The 22,519-nt window shown below is 39.5% G+C and overlaps 1 protein-coding gene across 40 annotated transcripts in view; it reads right to left on the reverse strand.

The window, feature by feature from the left end:
- Positions 1–22,519, reverse strand: part of Pbrm1 (polybromo 1) — a 108,903-nt gene that overhangs the window by 44,472 nt on the left and 41,912 nt on the right. For 21 of the 40 annotated variants that reach the window (XM_052733676.1, XM_052733679.1, XM_052733692.1 and 18 more), the window contains 6 exons: positions 21,352–21,493; positions 19,174–19,271; positions 17,146–17,190; positions 11,760–12,036; positions 8,495–8,600; positions 5,595–6,237 (listed from right to left, as the gene is read on the reverse strand). In XM_052733676.1, the coding sequence (XP_052589636.1) occupies positions 5,595–6,237; positions 8,495–8,600; positions 11,760–12,036; positions 17,146–17,190; positions 19,174–19,271; positions 21,352–21,493 (1,311 nt within the window). The remainder of the gene's footprint in view (positions 1–5,594; positions 6,238–8,494; positions 8,601–11,759; positions 12,037–17,145; positions 17,191–19,173; positions 19,272–21,351; positions 21,494–22,519) is intronic. The other 19 variants (XM_052733681.1, XM_052733700.1, XM_052733682.1 and 16 more) reach the window with 1 other exon arrangement.

A 22,519-nucleotide genomic window follows, 5' to 3' on the forward strand; every position in this document is an offset into this window, starting at 1 on the left:
CCTTTCTCACTCATGTCAAAGGAAAGGCCTCACATTTTTCTCAGACATCCAAAGCATGACAGGAGTTGGCAGAATCAAGAACTGTACTGCAGCTCCTGATCAAGTACAACACTTAACTTGCATCTGTTTTTTAAGTGGGGAGGAGGAGGTTTTGTGTGTTGCCCTGGCTATCCTGGAACTAGCTCTGTAGCCCAGGCTGGCCTCAAACTCAGAGCTCCACCTGCCTCTGCCTCCCGAGTGCTGGGTGGAATTAAAGTCATGCACCAGCACTGTTGCACCATGGCTGCATCTATTTTCTTAACTGCAGACCCTCATTTATAGAAGGTGATAAAAGATTCAGGCTATGTCTACTTTCTCCCTTTTGGTCCTATAGCATCACTACCTTGACTGATAGTACTCACTGAAGAACTGAACCTAAACTATAAAGGCATGAGAGTATTTTGTGTGATAACACGTACACGCCTAAGAGTTCATTTAAACTTTAATCTCTCAAAAGTAACTGATTTGGAAGGAACTGGCAGATGCAAATATTGCAAGAAGGAAAAAATTAGGTGTCATATTTAGAATTTTTCTAAGCTTCTTTCCTCATTATTAGGAAACTATAAAAAATAAGTTTTGCTGAGACATAGTTTCAGTTGGTTACCCAAGCTGGCCTGGAACTGTGTAGGTAGTCTAGGCTAGCTTTGAACTTGTAAGATATTCCTGCTTCCACCTTCCAAGTGTTGGGATTGCAGGCATAAGTCACCAGGTGTAGTGGCAAGGTATTATTAACAGTTAGGCAGACATTCTGATTAGGGAGCGTGGCAGCAAAGCAGGGCCAATCAGCTGTCTCCTGACACAAGACACTAGAGCATCAGCTATCAGAGACACTTTGGGTGACTATCCTGTCAACAATGAGAATTGGCAAAGAACTGCCAACAACCTAAAGGGTATTCTGGAGAGGTACTAGAAACATGTTCTAAAGATCCAGAGATGCTAACACTTTCAGAAAAGCAATATAAATAAAATTTACTAGGACTCAGGGTTGGGGATTTAACTCAGTGGTAAAGTGCATGCCTAGCAAGCGCAAGGCCCTGGGTTCGATCCTCAGCTCCAAAAAAACCAAAACCAAAACCAAAACCAAACAAAAAACCAACCAAACAAACAAAAACCAAAATTAAATTTACTAATGGAAGAAGCCTCTAAGACACCATTTTTGAAATCTTTCTTGAAGTTGTTTGTTTGTTTTTTAATTAATAAAAGCTTACAATTTTAGTGGGAAATTATAAGTGAAAAATACACATTTGGCAAATCTGTATTACATTGAAAGGGCAGATTTCAAATTTCATCAAGCCACCTGATGTAATTAAATTTTGTATGAATCACTAAACACCTGCTATATCCTTTAATTTTGTTTATTCAAAATGTATTGTGAAGGATTTATTAATTTTTGCTTTAGTAGTTCTTAGAAGATTTCTGTAATGTAATTCTAGTTTTCAAAAACATCTTGTAGGGGAAAAAAAGTAAATAATGAGATCCTGTCAAGAAAATAGTAAAATAAAAAACTGGGAGGGGTGGTGTACAACTTTAATCCCAGCACTCAAGAGGCACGGTCAGGTAGATGCTGAACTCCAGGGCAGTCATGGCTACACAATGAGACTGTGCCTCAAAAAAAAAAAAAAAAAAAAAAAAAAAAAAAAATTCAAGAGGGAAAAACGACCAACTCTAATTTCCTTCGGTTAAGTAATCTTTTCAGGTAAGTCAGACATTCAGCAAAAGGAAACAATTAAGAATATGAAAGAAGTTCTAGGTGCTTTCCTGCACTTGTGTTTCTATGTAGTCTTTCTACCTGCAAGGGAGACAGGCTGCTTTGTGGCATACTGCCACCACACTGGTCAGCTGTAGGGACTCAGCACTGTGCTGTTCCTGAATGCTACTGTAAATAAACCACTGCCCCTGTGTCAATTTTCTGCTACTAGTCACTGCTCAGATTCCTTCTATCCCTTCTATAGGGATAGAAGTAGCAATGAAATAATATTCTGGAAATCTACATGTGTAATTCATATGAATTTAATTTTTATTAATACTTACACATCTAGAATGCCTATCATTAATGTGAATAGAGTAGATAAAAGTGTGATGTATAATTCATTAAACAGATACATTTCAAGCTATTTCCTTCTTTCTTTTGGTCTTGTGAAACAGGCTCTCTCTTTATAGACCAGGCTGGCCTAAAACTCAGAAACCTTTTACCTTAGCTCCCATGTGTTGGGATTACCGGGATAAACCACTACATCTGGCTTATCAATTCTTTTTAAGAATTTATTATTATTTTTTCTATGTGTGTGTGTGTGTGTGTGTGGTTGTATGGGTATGCATCTGTTCATTTGCATTTATATGTTTGTGGGTGTGTATGCATGTGTATAGAGGTGAGAGGTCAAGGTCAGGTGTCTTTATTACTTTCTAACATTTTTTTGAGATAGTGTCTTGTACTTGGAACTCACTGACTGGCTAGGAAGCTCCAAGGATCTTCCTGTTGTCTACCCTCAGCTACCCTCATTCTCAGGCATTGTAGTTAGTCTTGTGCCAGAATGCTGGGCTTTTTTTTAATGTGAGGGCTGGGAATCTAAACTCAGGTCCTCAGGCTTGCATGGCAAGAACTTCACCTACTAAGCATCTCCCAGACCCATTTTTAAATTAATTCTTGTAAATACTACAAGAAGTCCCAATACTATCTTTATTTACAAAAATTGAAATGGCTTGTTATATTTTTAAATTTTATGTGTATGGGTTTTTTTCCCTGAATATATGTGAAAAATAATATTTTTTCACACCATTTGCATGCCTAGTACCTATAGAGGCCAGAGGAGGGAGCAGATACTCTGGAACTGGAGTTGCTGATGGTTGTGATCGTCTAAAAGAGCAGCCAGTCCCCTTAACTGCTGAGCTATGGCTCCAGCCCCCGTTCTGTTTCTCAACAGAGCTCTGGGCATGAGATAAACTATGCAGATTACTGTCCCATATAAATGTGTCTTGGGCTGTATCTTCTAGACTTCAAAAGCAAAAGCCTATCATGTCAACAATAGGAGAATGAAAAGATATTGTTTTCTAGAAATATAAATCACATACAAAGTTCCCCATAATCTAAGAGATACATGCTCTTTAGAAGACTCACTGAACTCAAGCCATGATGGGACCACAGGGAGGTCTTTAGATTTAAGGACTCCTTAAACAGAGAAAATCAGACATCTAAATTTCATGAAAGTACTGCTACATGCCATGCACCTAGAACATGCTTGTTAATTAGTAGTCATCCAACAAAAATTACTTAAATAAAAAACTCCTATAGAATTTGACTGCAAGATATGCCCCACTTTCCTCTTTATTTCTATTCCTAGTATCTCAAGGAACCATTTCCTAAACATGTTCATTAAGGGTCTAATCAGCCTTAACTCCACCTCCAACTCTGGAACACAGCATCATTTTTTTTTTAATTTATTTATTCATTATGTATACAGTGTTCTGCCTGCATGTATGTCTGCAGGCCAGAAGAAGGCATCAGCTCTCATTATAGATGGTTGTGAGCATGTGGGTGCTGGGAATTGAACTCAGGTCCTCTGGAAGAACAGCCAGTCCTCTTAACCTCTGAGCTATCTCTCCAGCCCCGGAACACAGCATCTTGACACCCCAGTCCTTTGCCTTTCTTCATACTATTAATCATATCTGGATTATCAGCCCCTCTATTCATCCTCCAACTCTCTTATGATGCTTTGTGCTTTTTTAGGTGAACTCTGGCCCACAAAGTTCCTTACAGCACTATCTTTTCTAAGTGTCGGGTTTTAGTATGCTACTTCACAATTCCCTAAGTATAAGTCCTATTCTGCCCACAAGCCGTCAAGCTCTTAGAATACAGAGCTCAACAATGTTTCTCATCCATGGCTGTGTTCACTAACTGGTGACTGTCAGCAGCAGTGTCCTTAGTGAGGAACAAACAAGTCACATCACCTAGTAGCTGTGAGACTATAAAACTCTTCTTTCTATATATCTCTAATTCTCATGAAAATGGAAAAGATTATCACTTCCCTAGAAAAGCATGGATGAGTTAGAGATTATTTACATGAAGGGCTTTACCAAGATGCTTTATAAAAAATTTCCCCAGGAAAAGCAATCAATTAGCATTTACTTTTCCTTTAAGGTCTAGAGCAAATGATGTTTTCCAAGATTTCCTACATGGAATGAAACAATCTAAAGTTCTAGCTCTCAGCAATGTAACACTATAAACCAAAAGAAGGTAGGGTTTACTGTCTTTAAGTTCAATTCAACTAAGTGCCTCTAAGAGCATACAGAACTTATATTGCAATTGCTGAACTACATTGAGCATGCTACCAGTAAGTGGCAAAGATATACACAGGCTAAAAGGTTGAAAGATCTTTAATAGATGTAAATGTATTCTTTTAAACCACTTACAGTCCTACACTAAGCTCTTAAATTGATAAATACAAGAAAACCCACAGAACCAACTAACCTGGACTCATAGGAGCTCACAGAGTCTAAACTGACAATCAGGGAGCCTGCATGGGACTGACCTAGGCTCTCTGCAAATGTTACAGTTTTGTAGCTTTGTCTTCTTGTGGGACTCCTAAGAGTGGGAGCAGGGACTGTCTCTCTTTGCTGGCTTTTGGGACCCTACTCATACTGGGTCACCTTGCCCAGCCTTAATACATGGGGAGGTGCTAAGTCTTACTGCAACTCGATATGCCATGTTTTGTTGATATCCATGGGAGGCCTGCCCCTTCCTAAACAGAAATGGAGGAGTGGACTTGGGGAGGGGGGTGGAAACAGAAGGGGGAGGGACTGGAAGGAGGGGAAACTGTGGCCAGGATGTAAAATAAGTGAATTTTAAAAAATTGATAAATAAGATTAAAAATAAAAAGTCCTTCTGAGTCTTGAAATAGAGTTGAGGGGGGATAGAGCGATAGCTCAAGGGTTAGAAGCACTGACTGCTCTTCCAGAGGACCCAAGTTCAAGTGCCAGCACCCAGATGGTGGCTAACAACCATCGTAACTCCACCCTCTTCGGGCCTCTGTGGGCACTGCACACATGTGGTGCACAGACATACAAGCAGGCAGGATATCTATCTGTATACATAAAATAAAAATAAATAAGTTTTTATAAAACGGCTGGATTTAGACCAGTCTAACCTCAAAAAATAACTCAAAGCATTCTTGGACTAATTTTCAAAGAGAAATCCTACTTTTAATTTCCATTACAAACTGTATTTCTTAGCCTTTAAAAGACATGTCCTAGAAAGGCTGTATTTCAGGTTCTGGCATTGCACAAGAGCTTTAACTTGGTCTTCCCTTCACTGGCACTCATTCTAACAACTTAGCACCTCTTTCCACTTTACAGAGTACACCTGCTTTATATAAGGTTTGATGCCCCCAACACTGTAAAGGGGAAAAAAGTAGTTTTGCCTGCCGAGAATTCAGGATAGCAGGCTACCCACTGTAACAACATACCTAAGGTGAAAAAGTTTATCAAAGTAGAATTCCTTCATCTGTTTTGCACTAAACACCACATATTTTCATCATAAAGAAATGGCTTTGAAAACATACCGATTCATCCTCCTTGCCCTTTCCAATACTTCAAACATGTGCTCCTGAAATAAATCGAGTCGCCGATAGCGATTACTTTCAACATTCTTCCTAATAATGTCAAATGTAAGGGGAGGTTTGTTGGGAAAGTTTGGATCCACAGCAGGAATTTCTGCTAAGGAGTCACTGTAACATCTTCCTTCATCATCCTGATGACTCATAACTGACACAAAAAGATTATGGATAAGTTCTTGAATCAGCAAGGTCACATTTGGGACATGAGAATCCTCATCTCCCTCCAGGTCTCTCCGAGTTTCAAGGAGGACTTTATGTAGGACAAGAGCATCTTTGTAGATCAAAGACTCTGGTTCATTGTAGGTACAGGCATTATTAAACATCATGACGAAGTCCTCGACCATAGAATCGATATCTTGGTACTTGTTTGCCATCATATGACTTCGAATTTTCTCCATGTCCATGGGCTTTTTAATCGTTAGGTAGTAGTCAGGCAGCTCTGATCGAGAGGGGAGTCTTAGAAATATAGCACTGAGGCGACGACCCCTCTTATCAGTATAGTTCTTTACAGCTTCATATACCTCATTTAGTTTCTGCTGCATTGGAGTCATGTACTTTGATTTCTTAGGAGAAACACCACTCTTCCTACCTGAAGAGAGAGATGTAATGTTAAATGGATAAAATGGCGTAAGCATAAATTTTAACATAGCTGGCAATACAACCATAAGAAAGGGCTATCCCAAATGATTTGTAAAAACATAGTTATCAGCATATCTTCAGTGAGATAGATCTTATAAACAAAAATAGATCTGGAAGAAAACCTTTACTCGTTTCAATAATATACTTTACATATATATAAATAATAATTTTATATATGTATATAAACTTTTTTGAGACTGAGTCTGATTATATAACATTGTTGGGCTTTGAACTCTCTACCCTCCTGCCTTAGCGCCTAAGGGTTGGGATTAAAGGTGTATGAATAACACATAAGCTAGTAATTGTGTGTGTGTGTGTGTGTGTGTGTGTGTGTGTGTGTGTTGTGTGGACACACACACATTTTTTTTTTTCTTTTTTCTTTTTGGTTTTCTGAGACAGGGTTCCTCTGTGTAACAGCTCTGGCTGTCCTGAAACTTGCTTTATAGACCAGGCTGACTTTGAACTCAGAGATCCACCTGCCTCTGCCTCCCGAGTGCTGAGATTACAGGTATATATGCCACCACCACCCAGCTAGTAATCATATTTTTTATATGAGATCAAATCCGTTTATGCTGAGATAGCTGTGAACAGGTTAAGTAAATGAGTACTTCTGTGACATTCTAATGTCATCACTTCTAACATCCCAGAGAACTGAGAATTGCACTACAGGAAAAAAAAAGATATTGAAACAAACAAGTGTTGATTGATAAATTTCTTGAAATTTGAGTATCGAAATATGAATTGAGTTTACCATATTTTACCTCTAAATATAAACCCACATTTTTCCTAGTTCCAGTCATGGATATTCCTAGAAATGATGACCAACTCAGTAACAGGATATCTCCAAACTAGTTTGTTTACAGGAAGAGCTCAAATAGCCAAGGCTAACCTCAAACTAACTATGTAACCAAGGCTGGTCTGGAACTTCTGATCCTCTGGCCTCTACCTCCCAAAGGCTGGGATTACATGCAAGTGCCTTCATGCCTGGCTATGTGTACACTTTTATAATTACATGAAGAAATTAATTCCTTAATAACAAAAGATTGTCATTTAGCAGTAGTTTACAAAGCCGTGGTGAAATTCAGTTTATAGATAGTTTACATTAAAAAGATGTTAATCTTTCTCCATTCCAATAAACACAGTTCTAATGATTATTTGACATCATTATCGTTTGCTTAGCATTTAAGATTATTTGAAATTGTTAGTTTATTTAGCATTTGTTTTATTTATATACATTAAATAAATCAGAAATATCTTCTTTAATTCAATGGTATTATTTTTGCTGTGTTCTTTTCCTTGAAAACTTAAAATAAAATTTTCCTTTTAATAAAATAATTTAAATAAAATAAAAATTTTCCTCTAAAATAAAACCATATCCACATAGGGTACTCAGATGGTCACTGAGTAGGATATTTCTCACCTCCCAAATTCTATCCAGTAGAGTTGTTGGGATTCATTTTTAATTTTATGAAACACAAAACAAACACCAACAAAACCTGCCATATTCTTTTTTCTGGCATCTAATAAAGGATAGATAGTCTTCCCATTTAATGGTTATGTTACTCACTTCATTCCAGAAAGCAAAAACCTCTGTCATAATATTCAAGTTCCCTTTTTTATGGTTTGGATATAAAGTATGCCTTGAGAAGTTCCTCGTGGAAGACTTGGAAGCCCGATGGTGGATATGATCACTGACAGGTACTGACTATGAGAGCTCTGCTTTTATCAACAGATTACTCAATGGAGTCATAATCTGACAGCAATACTGGGATGTGGGACTAGGCAGGAGTAAGTGGGTCACTGGTGGAGCGCCTCTGAAGGGATCTTATCTTTGGTCACTCCATGTCTCTCTCTACTCCTTGACTACCAGGAGCTAAGCAAATCCGCAACTCTGCGCCCTTCTTACATGATGTTCTATTTTACTATAGCTCAAGAACAGTGGAGACTGAACCTCTGAAGTTGTGCCCAAAGGAATCCTCTCTCATTTCCACTGTCAGATAGTCATTCACATCAGTGAAAAAGCTAGGGGTCTTACACTCTTGTTTACGTAAAAAACGTCAAAGAGCATGCATGTGAAGAAGAAAGATACCTAACAGCAGAGTGCCGATGAATAAAAACATATTCATCATTTAATTAAAGAAATGTCAAGAAACCCTCAATCTCTTTGGACAGACTAAACTGAAGAACCAAATATAAAGCAGACTTACTCAGCTTAAGTTTGGGAGAAGCCATGTCATCATCATCAGGTAGTGGTCCCAGTTCTTTCCTTTTATCTTTGAGTAACTTCTCCAGGATATGGGCATCATTGTATACCTACATTCCAAAAATACACTTGAGATTATTTCCTAAAAACATTATAATTAAGGAATAAAGTTTTTATCTCTCTGAAGGTGGTGATATATAAATTAATTACCAGTACTCAGGAAGCTGAAAATCACAAGTTTGAAGCCGGCATCAATTACACAGTGAAACCCTATCTTAAATATTAAAAACACCCACTAACAACAACAACAAAAAAAATGAATAGGTGTGAATGTTTAAAACATTGTTTAGGACAGTTGATACTGAATGCTTCCGTTCTCTTCAGAACAATGATATTACTATCTCATGGGGAGGACCTACTTTGAAGCTTTCTGGGTGATTCTAATGTATAGAAATGCATGCTAGTAAGCTGAGCATGGTGGCCTTCATCCTTAATCCCAGCACTATCGAGGCAGAGGCAGGCGGATCTCTCTGAGTTCAAGGCCAGTCTGGTCTACAAAGAGAGTTACAGGGCAGCTAGGGCTGTTACACAGAGAAACCCTGTCTCAAGAAAAAACAAAAGAAGAAGAAAGAAAAAGAAAAGAAATGCAAGCTAATATCCGAGATCCACTGTGGTAGAAGTTTTATAGACTTTTTATTTTTTTATTTCATGTGTCTGAGTGCTTAACCTGCATATGTATGTGCCTGTGTCTGCAGAATCCAGAAGAGGATCCTGGATTCCTTGGAACTGTAGTTACAGAGGGCTGTGAGCTACCACCTGGGTGCTAGGAATCGAATCAAGAGTCATCTGGAAGAGTAAGTAGTCAGTGCTCTTAACCACTTAATCATCTCTCCAAGTCTCAGTTTTGCAGGTTCTAACAGAAGTTCCCAAACACTTTTATATGTGTTGTTTTCCTAAAACAAACAAACAAACAAATACCCTATCTTTTCTACCAGATCTCCAAGTTAGCAGACTCATCCCAGGAAATTTAAGACTGAAACTATACCTCCAAAGACTGACTCACTGGTGGTAATCTATAGCTAAGAACAAGGCTCCTCACTCAACGGTCTTGCTCCACAGTTGCCTCCTATCTCCCCCACAGAGGCTATATTCCCTTGAATGTCCACAAGAGCAGAAAGGCAGAAGAAATGTGACTTTTCTTCTCTATCTCTCTTCAGGGTGTACAGTAGCCAGGGATACTGAAGACAGTATGAATCTCTATTATATAAAGGCCTATTTCTTCAATCTACAAGTATCCTTAGTGTGTATACTTTACTTCACATCAAGAGCAGAGAAAAGGAAAATGTTTTATTTTTGAATATTTAAAGTAGATAAATGATATAAAATAGAAAACATATCAAAGGAGGATTGTACTTTGGCTGTACTTGTAAGAATTAAAAATCATGGGCTAAAGATAGAGCTAAGTGGCAGAGAACACATAAAAGTCCTGGGCTCAACTGACCCTTCCACCCCCCCCCACCCCCCCACCCCCGCAAAAAAAAAGATAAAGGGGCTGGACACATGACTCAGCAGTAGGAATGAATAATGCTCTTGCAGAAGACCTGAGTTCAGTTCCCAGCACCCTGTCATGCAGCTCAGAACTATAACTCCAGTTCCAAGGAATCCAACACCCTCTTCAGACCTTAACATCAGGCACACATGTGATGCATATACATACAGGCAAAATACTCATACACATAAAACAAAAATAAATCTTTCAACACAATCTTAAAAATAAGTAATAAAAAAGATAAAGGTGTGCACCACCACCACCCGGCCAGTTACTTCTTTTATATCCCTTTAATATCCTATAAAACTCCAGAGTAAGCACTATTATTATTATTTCTAAATTATACACAAAGAAAACTAAGGTTTAAGAAGGAAAATTTCCTTACACAGAAACTGGCAAAAACAGGAAGAATTTAAAACATTCATCTTTTTATTACCATTATTGTCTTTTTTCTTTTTTTCTTTTTTGGTTTCTTCGAGACAGGGTTTCTCTGTGTAGTTTTGGTGCCTGTCCTGGATCTTACTCTGTAGTCCAGGCTGGCCTTGAACTCAGAGATCCGCCTGGCTCTGTACCCTGAGTGCTAGGATTAAAGGCGTGCGCCACCACCGCCCAGCTTTCATTTTTGTTTTCTGAGACCATGTCTTTTTATATAGCCCGGCTGGCCTAGAACTCACAAAGAAGACCAAACTGATCTTAACTTCAGAGATCTACCTGCCTCTGCTTCCCAAACTTTGGGACTACAGGGCACACCTTTATACCCAGCTCTTCATTTTGCATGTGTGTGTATCTGTGTATGTAAGCCAGAGTGGATGTCAGATGTCTTCCTTGATCACCTCTCCACTTTTCTTTTGAGATAGGGTCTTCTCAATGAACCTGGAACTCATTAACTTGGCGAAATTGACTGACAGTCCCAGGGATCCTCTGGTCTTACCTCCCAGCACTGGGATTACAGATATATACACTACTGTATCTGACTTTTTACACTGGGTGATGGGGACCTGAACTTAGGTTCTGATACATGCAGAGCAAGTTGTTTACAGACTAAACCATCTCCCCAACAAAGAAGGATAAAAATTTAGGTGCCATGTAAGTGCATAGAAAACCAAAGGAAGGTATTAGGTATCTTCCTCAATCATGCTCTGTCTTATCTCACTGACTTTCCAGCTAGGCTGGCTGGCCATCAAGCCCTCAGGATCTTCCTGTGTCTTCCTCAGAGCTGGGGTTATAGGCATGTGCATATAGGTTATGGCTTGCTGGCCACCAGCCTAGCTGAAAGTCAGTGAGATAAGACAGAGAGTGACTAAGGAAGACACCTCTAACCCTCCTTTGTCTTCCTATGCCCTTACAAGGATGGGGAGACAGACAGACAGACAGACAGTCAGACAGACAGACAGACAGACACACACACACACACACACACAGAGAGAGAGAGAGACAGAGACAGAGACAGAGACAGAGAGAGACAGAGACAGAGACAGAGAGAGAGAGAGAACCTAACTCTGATCTTTCAAAACACATTATTTTGCCGGGCGGCGGTGGCGTGGACTCGGGAGGCAGAGGCAGGCGGATCTCTGTGAGTTCGAGGCCAGCCTGGTCTACAGAGTGAGATCTAGGACAGGTCCAAAGCTACACGGAGAAACCCTGTCTTGAGAAAACTCAAAAGAGAAAAAACCCCATCACTGTACAAAAAGAAAAGCATCCACTCAAGGCGCCTCGTCACCTGGGAGCCCTCCTCATTGTAGTGCCTGGCGTTCCGGAACATGAGCTTCATGTCCTCCATCATTCCTTCTTCACCTGCATACTTGTCATTGCGGATGTTATGCTCGATTATTTTCAGGTCCATGGGCTCTAAGATGATTTTATAGTAATCAGGATAGTCCTTCTTGGATGGCTTAACCATAAACAGATCACAAAGTCTTCTGCCTGAACCTGGCTCTCGAGCTTCAAGAACAACATTGAATAAAATTTTCATTCGCTGTTTCCTTATGTTCTTTTTACTGTTGAGGGGAAGGTAGAAAAGGGGAAAAACAACAGGGTCAGTTTTCTTTATCCAAGGGTGACCACGAAATAAAATAAAACTGTGGGCAGGTACTTCATAATGATTACAGCGTAATAATTTGATGTGCCATAAACATAGTAAGCACCCTGGAAAGGTATAAGAGATTATTAAGAAAATTTATAAAATGATTAAAACAGTGATCCTGGCAGGAACAACCATTGATAAACCTGTTTAGAATAGCTCTCAAAATGTAATGTTGAATCAAAGAGACTGCGTGATACCATAAGAAAATAAAATTTAATAACCAGCTGAAATATGTTTGGGGTTTTGAGACAAAGAATGCAATAAAACTAGTTATTTCATTTTTAAACACAGACAAAACAAAATAACCCAACAGTATTTCATCTCTTAAGATAGCTACTCCTAAACACAATATTCTGAATGCCAGGAATAAAACAAAACAAACCCCTACCAAACAAATGTTTTCATAGAGAGTACAAATCTCTCTGGCATTGATAATGTCAGGTTAAGTCCCTAATTATTTTTTACCCAGCATTCTTGTCTAATCCAAAGTAGCTTGAAGTAGTCTGTGGTTCATCTGAGCTCTCTCTAAAGGTTTAGCTTTCAGCATGTATCCTTGTCTTTTCTCCAGAGACCAAAATCGAGGTAAGATCCTGAAAAGCTGATATGAGTGGTATAGAAGAAAGTACGAGGACCAAAGATTAACACCAGAGTTTAAAAGGGGACCAAGACAGTCACCTTACTTAATTGTTGAGAAAACCAGCTTAGAGGCTAAATGAAATGTTCAAAGCAAACTGCTCAATAAACCATTAAAAGAGTTCATCTTCTAGTTTGACTTCTGATCAACTGTATTATGTCATCAGGATATTGATAAATTCTAACTAGTCTGCCCAGCAGTCTCCAAGTGGTCAGGTATGTAAAAAAGGAGATGACTTAAGATTTAGTTTCTAGTCCACAAACACCTGCTAAGATCCTATGATATAGTACGTAGAGGGAAGCTTTAGTTGTTTTCCATCTTCTAAGAGGAAAGAAGTTCATCACTGAAGAAAATTATATGGCTATGAGTCTCTAAGCCTCGTCTTCAGACTATTTCCACTCTCCTTCTGGGTCATGATACCTCATGATGCCTCAATTTAAGGTATAATTTTAAAAACCAGAAAAGAAGCCAGGTATGGTGGTGCATATTTGTAAGTGTAGCACTTAGGAGGTGGAGGCAAGAGGATCAGTATTTCAAGATCATCTCTGGATTCACAGTAAGTTTAGGCAAACTTGATCTACATGAGATGGGGGCGGGGCTGGAGAGAGGGGGAAAGGAAGGAGGGGAAAGATCATGTGTGCATTCGTGCATGTGGTGTGTGTGTTCAAATAAGAATAATCAGCAGTTGAAAACCCAGACACTGGCCAGGCAGTGGTGGCACACGCCTTTAATCCCAGCACTCAGGAGGCAGAGGCTGGTGGATCTGAGTTAAAGGCCCGTCTGGTCTACAGAACAAGTTCCAGAGTTCCAGGACAGCCAGGGCTACACAGAGAAACCCTGTCTCGAAAAACAAAAAACAAACAAACAAAAAAGAAAATCCAGACTCCCTTCAGTCTCAGAAATATCTAGCTAGCATGATGGAGCTCATGACAAACTGAAGTGACCTAAATAGGAGAGAAAAGAAGAGAACTTTGGTTCCCAGGACCGGGCCCATCCTCATTACCAGTCTTTACTCTGCTGGCCCTCCTCCTCTGGGGCCTGTCATCATTCTGCAGATTTCTCCTTCAGATCGTTTGTCTCTCAGTCAAGGAAATAGCTGTCAGCTAATCTAGGAGATGATTCATTTAATGGATAGTGTTTCCTCAAAGAAGTAATATGGGACAATGACGTGGAGAAGGTGTTCTTGATTTCTAGGTCTGTATTTAATGGATACTATTAAGAGGGAAAAAGCTCCAAAATGGCAGAGCTCCACATCGGAGCAAGACAACTTTAACTTTCAAGGACCGAGAAGAAATTTCAGAACTTGAATCAAAAGTCACAGAAGTCATACTTAAAACCAAGTTGCTTATGACTTGTTTAGAAATGTCTAACATGTAGAACTTAACTTTAAAAAGAAGATGTAAGAATTCAGTTTTGAAACGCTAGGCTTAAAAGAGCTCACTAGCCGGGCGGTGGTGGCGCACGCCTTTAATCCCAGCACTCGGGAGGCAGAGCCAGGCGGATCTCTGTGAGTTCGAGGCCAGCCTGGGCTACAGCGCGAGATCCAGGAAAGGCGCAAAGCTACACAGAGAAACCCTGTCTCGAAAAACCAAAAAAAAAAAAAAAAAAAAAAAAAGAGCTCACTAGTTAACTCAGAAAGAAATCAGTTCCTCATTCCCGAAGTTCCAAGAAGCAGAACACTTCAGTCAAAGACCAGACCTGAACCAGGAGATTAACTTTACTCTCTTCCAGGATTCAGCAAACCATTCCCGTATCAGGAGACTTTTCTATATGAAGCTACAAAAATTTTCATTTGGGACTGAATCTGTCACAGACTTTAATGAGATTTTAAAAAACAAAGTCTTTAACTGAATTTTATCAAGTAACATAGCAAATGGTCCATTCTCTCAATGCCAATAATCCTAACACTTGGTAGCTATGAATGAGTCTTATTCAGGACATGAATCTATCTGTATATAAAAAGTTGTTCTAATCTAGTAACTGTAATTTCCTTTTTCTACGTATATCATGAACAATATATAAGTGGTTTAGAGCCTAGAGGGACAAACAAAACTATTACTAGGGTCATACAGGACCTTCTTTGAACAAATCCGGTTTTGTTATTTCGATTTCAGTTTTCTAAATCATTACATATTGCCTTTGAGACTGAAAAGCGCTGGTCCAGCCAAACTTCAGGGCTGACTTTTATAACAACTGTGTTAACTTTAGTGGCTGCTATTTTTATCACTAATATGTACAGTGAACCTTATTCCATAGATGGCTTCTGAAAGCTTCATATACTTTATGGAACAAGATAAATCCTATATTACAAATGTAGAGAAACTTCAGCTGCCCCCTCCGGCATCTCTGGCCATTTTCTTTTTTATTATCTTTATTAATGCTTGTGCGTGTGTGTGTGTGTGTGTGTGTGTGTGTGTGTGTGTGTGTGTGTGTGTGTGTGAGAGAGAGAGAGAGAGAGAGAGAGAGAGAGAGAGAGAGAGAGAGAGAGAGAGATCGAGATCGTATGCCATGTGTGTTCAGGTGCCCACAGAGGCCAGAAGAAAGGCACTGGATCTCCTGGACCTGGATTACAGGTAGCTGTGAGCTATCTGATGTAGGTTCTGGGAACCAAACTTGAGTCTGTCAGAAGAACAGCAAGTTCTTTTAACCACAGAATCACCTCTCCAGCCCCCTTTCTGTTCATTTCCAATGCCACTGTGCTTTTCAGGATCATTCTTAGAATACCTGTAGACATTCTATCCCTTCACCTCTTTTAAGCTAATAACTACTAGTATTTTGGTAACCTCCATTTTTGGAAAGGTACATAAAAACAGGTCCCACACCTTTTAACCAGCACGAACATTCTTTGAGAATCAGTATCCTGAAGCATATTAAGGTAAAATCATCTGGCTCCTTTCCTCCCTGAGACAGAATCTCACAATGTGAGCTAGCCTAGAAGTCTAGAAGTCCTGTCTCAGCACTGCCAGGATTGTAGGCATCTGTTTACTATCATGCCTAGCTAAAACTCTTGCTATTTTCCTGACAAAAATCTCATACTATACAGCTAAGGCTAGAGTCAAACTCAGAATCCTCCTGCCTTTGCTTCCCAAGTGTGTAGATTACAAGTATGAGCCACAATGCCCAATTAAAATACATCTTTTTTTTTTTTTTTTTTTTTTTTTTTTTTGGTTTTTCGAGACAGGGTTTCTCTGTGTAGCTTTGCGCCTTTCCTGGAACTCACTTGGTAGCCCAGGCTGGCCTCGAACTCACAGAGATCCGCCTGGCTCTGCCTCCTGAGTGCTGGGATTAAAGGCGTGCGCCACTACCGCCTGGCTTAAAATACATCTTAAGAGAACTCAAAATCAAGACTGTTCATCATTGTGTACTTATGGGGATTCCAAGCCAAATCATACACACTACTGTAATGAAGATAATTTTAGAGGAGAGTGGCCATAAAAGGTCCTGTATTAAGAGTATGAGGATAGTAGAGCAAGCTTCCAACACATGGAAAACAAAATTTAAATTCAAGAAAAGGCACTTGCCTTTTCTAATTTATACAATGATTATGAGTGAGAAGGGACTCTGTTCTGAATCTCCTTAAAAACATAACAAAACAGATTCTCATATTATAACCCAGGCTAGCTTCAAATTGATAGTGATTCTCCTTCCTGGGCCTCTTGGGTGTTCTGATTATGGTAGTTACCTGCTACACCTACGAATGCCTCTAACTCCGTCCCAGACAATCTGACACCCTCTTCTGGCCCCTGCAGGTACATGGTGCACAGATATACATCCACACACATAAAATAAAAAGACATCTTAAAAAAAAACACTATACAATTATCATTCAGCACTGTAGCATGGCAACTTGTAGGCTGTACTGAAAATCCTAAGTAACATACAAAAGATGCCTTTAAAGAAATGGATGTTTTTAAGAAGTAAGATGTCGACAGGATCAGAGACTAAGAAAATTAACAAGAAGCACTAGCCCAACACACTGCACAAGTGCCTGCAGGCACTGATAATTGGATTGCCAGTGTTGATTCTGACTTCTCCACCATCTCAGTCAGTAAGGCATTCATTCCTGAGATGCAATCAGCACCCACAAGCCCGCGTCACTGACTGTGTCAGCCTCTACCTCTTGCTCAAGAAGCATAGCCACAATGCTAAGTGAGGGGACTGTCTGTCTGGAAAAGCAAGCCAGCAACAAACTGAAAGTAGTAACGGACATAGGGAGGCTAATTTTGACACACTAACAAGACTTTTGCTGTCTTTACTCATAAAATAAACTGGTATCCCAAACACTTGTTTCACATGCATAAGGTTTTCTTCTCATAGTGTCAGTACTGACCATGTCACAGAAGAATTACACTTTTAAAAGTATGTTTATGCATAAAAAGGTCTGCACACCTGGATAGCCTCCTGAGACCCAACATCTCACTGTCATGAGTATTCCTGGGAAAGCAGAAACAAACAATACATGTGAAGAAAAATAAAACAAGCAACATTGGAGGGTCATGCATAAGCCAAATATGACTGAGAAAAGAAGCTTATTTGGTCCAAAAGATAAAAGATCATAACACTTGAAACATTTCAACACAGAAAACAGAAAGCAGATTTTTCAGTAGCAGGTAGGGGGAAAGGATGCATTTCTAGAATGAAGAGAATATATAACCACAAACCATTTTTTTAAGACTTTTCAGTATTAAAAAATAAAGCAAAAATAGAATCCTATACATTATTGAGAAGCAGAGTGGTATTTGGAAAACATGGCTCTGACACCTCTGGCCAAGCTCATGTTTGCTTGACTTCTGCAGAAACTCACTTCTTATCAAAACCTTTTAGCTAAAGGTTCAGCACTTTGTTACTGACCAATAGGACTTAATTCTCTTATCTTTTAATTTCCAAACATGCTTGTAGCCCAAACCTGGGAATAGTTTTATTTTATTGTTTTAGTAGATAATTTATGGCTCTGCCACTTTTTTTTCACTTTATTATATGAACCATTTCCTATATTATATGAACCATTTCCTAGGAAAACTACTCACAAGGAAACTTCTGTCTGAAATATGATATAATCATTTTAGTAACATATAGCTTAGTGTTCTTTTTATAGGAAGTTGAAGGGCAATAACTTCACCTACTTGGACTATACCACAAACTAGGGGCCCCAGAGCTTGTAATTTTAAGTGTCTAGCCTAGGCCAACGCTTCCTGGCACTCAACTTATTGAAAGCGTTTCCTCTATGCGGGTGCCAACAGCACCGTCACTTGTGCCTCCATTACCTTCTTGTGCCTGAGAAGTTTCTATCTTTGATTGGTGACTGATCTTACTCAGAGATGTTCTTGATTTGATGTCTCTGATCTGGTTTCACATTTTTCCTCCGTGGTCCCTGGTATAACAAGGAATTAAGAACTTGGAAGGATGAAATTCACAGGCCAATAATGGAGGAGATTTGCATCTCAGGGTACACCGACTAATTTAGCTAATACCGCACAGCTTTGCAGTTATTGTCCAAGTTAAAAACTGTCCCCAACTGCTGTTTAAGAGAGAAAGACAGGGCAGCTTTTTGCTCCTGAATCACAATTCAAAACCTTCTGATTTTAGTGGGTCTTTTAATGCAAATACAGAAATATCTCAAAAAATGAACTGGCTTCTTCATTCAATTCTGAGTATGTCAAGCCCTGCTATTAACGATTAACTTATTCCTTGTTCAAGGGATCCCCTCAGACTGACTGCTGCTACCAAGAATGTAAATCTTCAGGGAGAATATGGTGTTCCAAAATGATCAGGCCAGAGAAATTCCAAAAGATGGTCTTGCATGATTCCTTATAAGAGCCTAGCTTCAGAATCTCAGTGAAGTTCCTCTCCTTAAAACCAGTGAGGAGAAGAAAAGGATTAGGGAAGTTGAGAGGATAGTAAGGAAAAAACAGAAAAACAAAAACACCCAAATAATCAGCTTAACATTTTATTGCCTATAATAGTTAGCGATTTTACATTCTCAAAACCGTAAGTAAAGACCAAGCTAATAATTTCAGCTAATAACGATCAGAGCAGTGCCTTACCTCCCTGCAGCAGCAGAGCTGACTTACCCCTTACCTTTCTTCATTACTACTCCAGTTTTGCAATTCACTATGAAACAGTTATCTAAGATTTAAGTGGCACTTTGAAAATGCCACCTGAAGACAGAAAACTGGACAGCAAAAAGAATAGCGTGTTTCCCTAAGCTACATGTCATTTTTCTTAAAGCAATATGGTAGTTGTAAAAAACAAAACATTATCCAACTTACAAATGAATTGGAAAAGACATACTATCAAGGACATACTATCAAAGCTTTTAGAAGAATTCATCCTTCACAGCTTACATTTTTTTCTGCATTTATCTAAAATAAAATAAATATGAACTGAGCTGGTTCCAGATATGAGAAGAGCACATACCTTTTTCTTTTGGCACTACCAGTATCAGAAGTGGCTGAAGAGATCATGCTGTCTCCGTCCTCAATGTCATCTCTCCTGGCAAGCTCTTTCTTTTTTGCCTGAAATAGAGTAGATGCCAGGAGTCAGCCTCACACTGTCAGGCATTCTATGAATATATGAATGTTAAAGAACTAGGCATATCACATTCATTCGGAGAGGTACAACCTCACATAGAATGAACAAAACTGAATGAACAGTCTTCAAACATTTTCAATAACCTAATTTAACAAAAGCCTTCATGATAGAAAAGTAGGTTAAAAAATAGCATTGACTAAAAATCAATGCTACCTAGAGCATTTATAACCATCAATAGCATGGTACAGTTAAAAGTTCTGAGGCGAGCTATGGGGTCAGCTAGCCCGGCAGGCCAAACTTAAGTTAAGCTAATTTGGAGAGGGCCTTTGGCATCTGATTTCTAAGGAGCAGTATGACAAAGAAAAAAAGTTTAAAACTGAGAGGTGAAAATTTAGATCTACTATTTTTCATTACACACCTTTTTTTTTTTTTTTTTTTTTTTTTTTTTTTTTTTGGTTTTTCGAGACAGGGTTTCTCTGTGTAGCTTTGCGCCTTTCCTGGAACTCGCTTTGGAGACCAGGCTGGCCTTGAACTCACAGAGATCCACCTGGCTCTGCCTCCCGAGTGCTGGGATTAAAGGCGTGCGCCACCACCGCCCGGCTTACACACCTTTTTTAAGGACCCTTTGCAAACACAGTTGAAAGGGCCAAGCACAGCAAGCTTAGAGAATAGACAAACACAGCAAAGATGTCTGAAATTCACAGCTGAGAGGCAGTGCTGACCATAAAAATAAATAAAGAAATCAAGATTCTATGTTTGACTTAAAATTGCCTTTGCTTCTTCTTGGTTCAAGATTACTCTTGCTTCCGGGAATATTCTACCAAGAAGAGGCCAGCAAGATGGTTCAATGGGTAAAGGTGTTTGGTGCCAAGTCTGATGACTGGAGTTGGATCTCTTGGACTCACATGGTAGGGGAGAACTGACCCTACAACTGTCCCCCGACCAGCCCTGCCACCACACAAATAAACAGGACAAACAAAACCAACTGTCCTCCGACCAGCCCTGCCACCACACAAATAAACAGGACAAACAAAACCAACAAGAACAAGAACAAAAACTCCCATGCAGACAGTTAATCTAGAGATCGCTCTGTAAATCAGGCTCACCTTGATCAACCTCAGACACTGCCTACCTCTGCCTCCCGAGTGCTGGGATTAAAGGCGTACACCACCACCACCTGGCCTGGGTTAATTCTGTATTTCATATCTATCTTTTGTCCTAAAAATCCCTAGATGACAGGGGGCTGGAGAGATGGCTCAGAGGTTAAGGGCACTGGCTGCTCCTCCAAAGGTCCTGAGTTCAATTCCCAGCAACCACATGGTGGCTCACAACCATCTGCAATGAGATCTGGTGCCCTCTTCTGGCCTGCAGGGATGTGTGCAGGCAGAACACTGTATACAAAATAAATAAATAAATCTTAAAAAAAAAAAAAAAAAATCCCTAGATGACTAATAGCATCTAGTTCTCTCCAAGATATGCTACGAGAGATTGGACAAACTCTTGGATACTACAATCATCAATTAGCATTCAGATGTTCTTTTGCCAAAGCCAGCTCCATCCGCTGCGGGGGTGGGGGGGGGGGGGGGTGGGGGTGGGGGTGCGTGTGTGTGTGTGTGTGTGTGTGTGTGTGTGTGTGTGTGTGTGTGTGTGTGTTTGTTTGTTATACAGCACAACCTGGCTGGAAATTAGAGTCTTCTTGCCTCAGGCTCCTCCTGAGTGCTGGGATTACAGTTGTGTGCTACCAGGCCCACAAAGACAATCCCTATATTAACAAAGTCTAGAACCGAAGGACTAAACTGTAGACGGGACAATTACCACCTGAAAGTGAAGGGAACTTTCTCAGACTACTGAAACTGGCTCTCCCCACAGGGCCTTGCTTCCTCTACTACAATGTATTTAAAATATTTCTTCTCTCTAAGGCTCTGATAAGTCTTAACATTCAACAGTACTTGTAGTAGAAACAATTGACTCAATATTCTGGGGGTGGAGATGGGGGACACATATCTCAAAAGGACACTCCAAACACATGAAACTAATTCAGTGATACAACAAACAGTAACATACCTGCATGACTTGCTGTAATTTCAGAACTCGCTTATAGATGGTTGAATTAGGAACATTATAGCGTTTGGCATTTTCAAACATTAAATTCAGATCACACTCCAAATGATCTAAAGTTTCATATTCTTGGTTTTTTAGCTTTGTTCTGTGAAAGACAAATAAATGATTAGAAGTTTCTATTATGAAAATTACCAACCCTCCTCCTGGAAGTCCACCACAAAAACTTTCACAAGCACAACACACTGTCTTTATTAACCACTTGTAACTGGCTTTCAAGTTAAAAAGTAAGGTCTAAAGCACTATTAAATTTAGACAACACAACAGTTTACCTGAAAACCCAAAAGAATAAACTAAATAATAGGACTTAGCAAAGTGGTCAACTGTGAAAGCAAATACACTAGGAAAACTCCCAGTGAAAAAATCCTGAGAAACAAAAATTAGATTTTAAACTAATTCAATGAATCACCGTTAACTAGTGGTTTCTGAAAATTAGGATGCCACTCCAGTTCATACAGGTTACTGTAATAAGGTCCTGAAAAACATTCAGAGTAACAGCTTTAGCTCCAGAGGAGACAGACAGACAGTGAAGGGGCTCTCACGATGGGAAACAGGAGGCACATCTGTCAAGTCTATTGACTACTGTGTTCTTCCAGTGCAGTCATTACAAAGAAGCAACATAGTTTAAAGCTGAGAATTTTATTTTACTTAAAATCCCTAAGAATTCAAGTATTTTAGACACGATTGCTATTACTAACCATCAACTCTCAGATGGGCTGTATGCTCTATGTATATAGTCTCTGTTGGCTCTAACTGTATGAATTTTAAATTGAACGTTTACATTGATTAAAGTACTTACATGCTAATCATCAAAATAAAAAAACTGTGCTAAGAAAATGACATTAGGTAAAAATAGCAATGATGTAGAGATCCCAAACTTTCTCATAGAATGTACTGTCCAATCTGCATCTAAAGTTTCACTTTATTCAAGTGATATTCAGATTCTGTGCAGTGCTTAAGGAGATATTAATATCAGAAAACATCTCTGGCCGGACGGCAGCGGCACACGCCTTTAATACCAGCAGAGCCAGGTGGATCTCTGTGAGTTCGAGGCCAGCCTGGTCTACAGAGCGAGATCCAGGAAAAGCACCAAAACTACACAGAGAAACCCTGT

The sequence above is a fragment of the Peromyscus californicus genome, unplaced genomic scaffold (assembly GCF_007827085.1).
Source record: "Peromyscus californicus insignis strain IS unplaced genomic scaffold, ASM782708v3 Scaffold_12__1_contigs__length_115047231, whole genome shotgun sequence".
In the NCBI taxonomy this organism is placed as follows: Eukaryota; Metazoa; Chordata; class Mammalia; order Rodentia; family Cricetidae; genus Peromyscus; species Peromyscus californicus.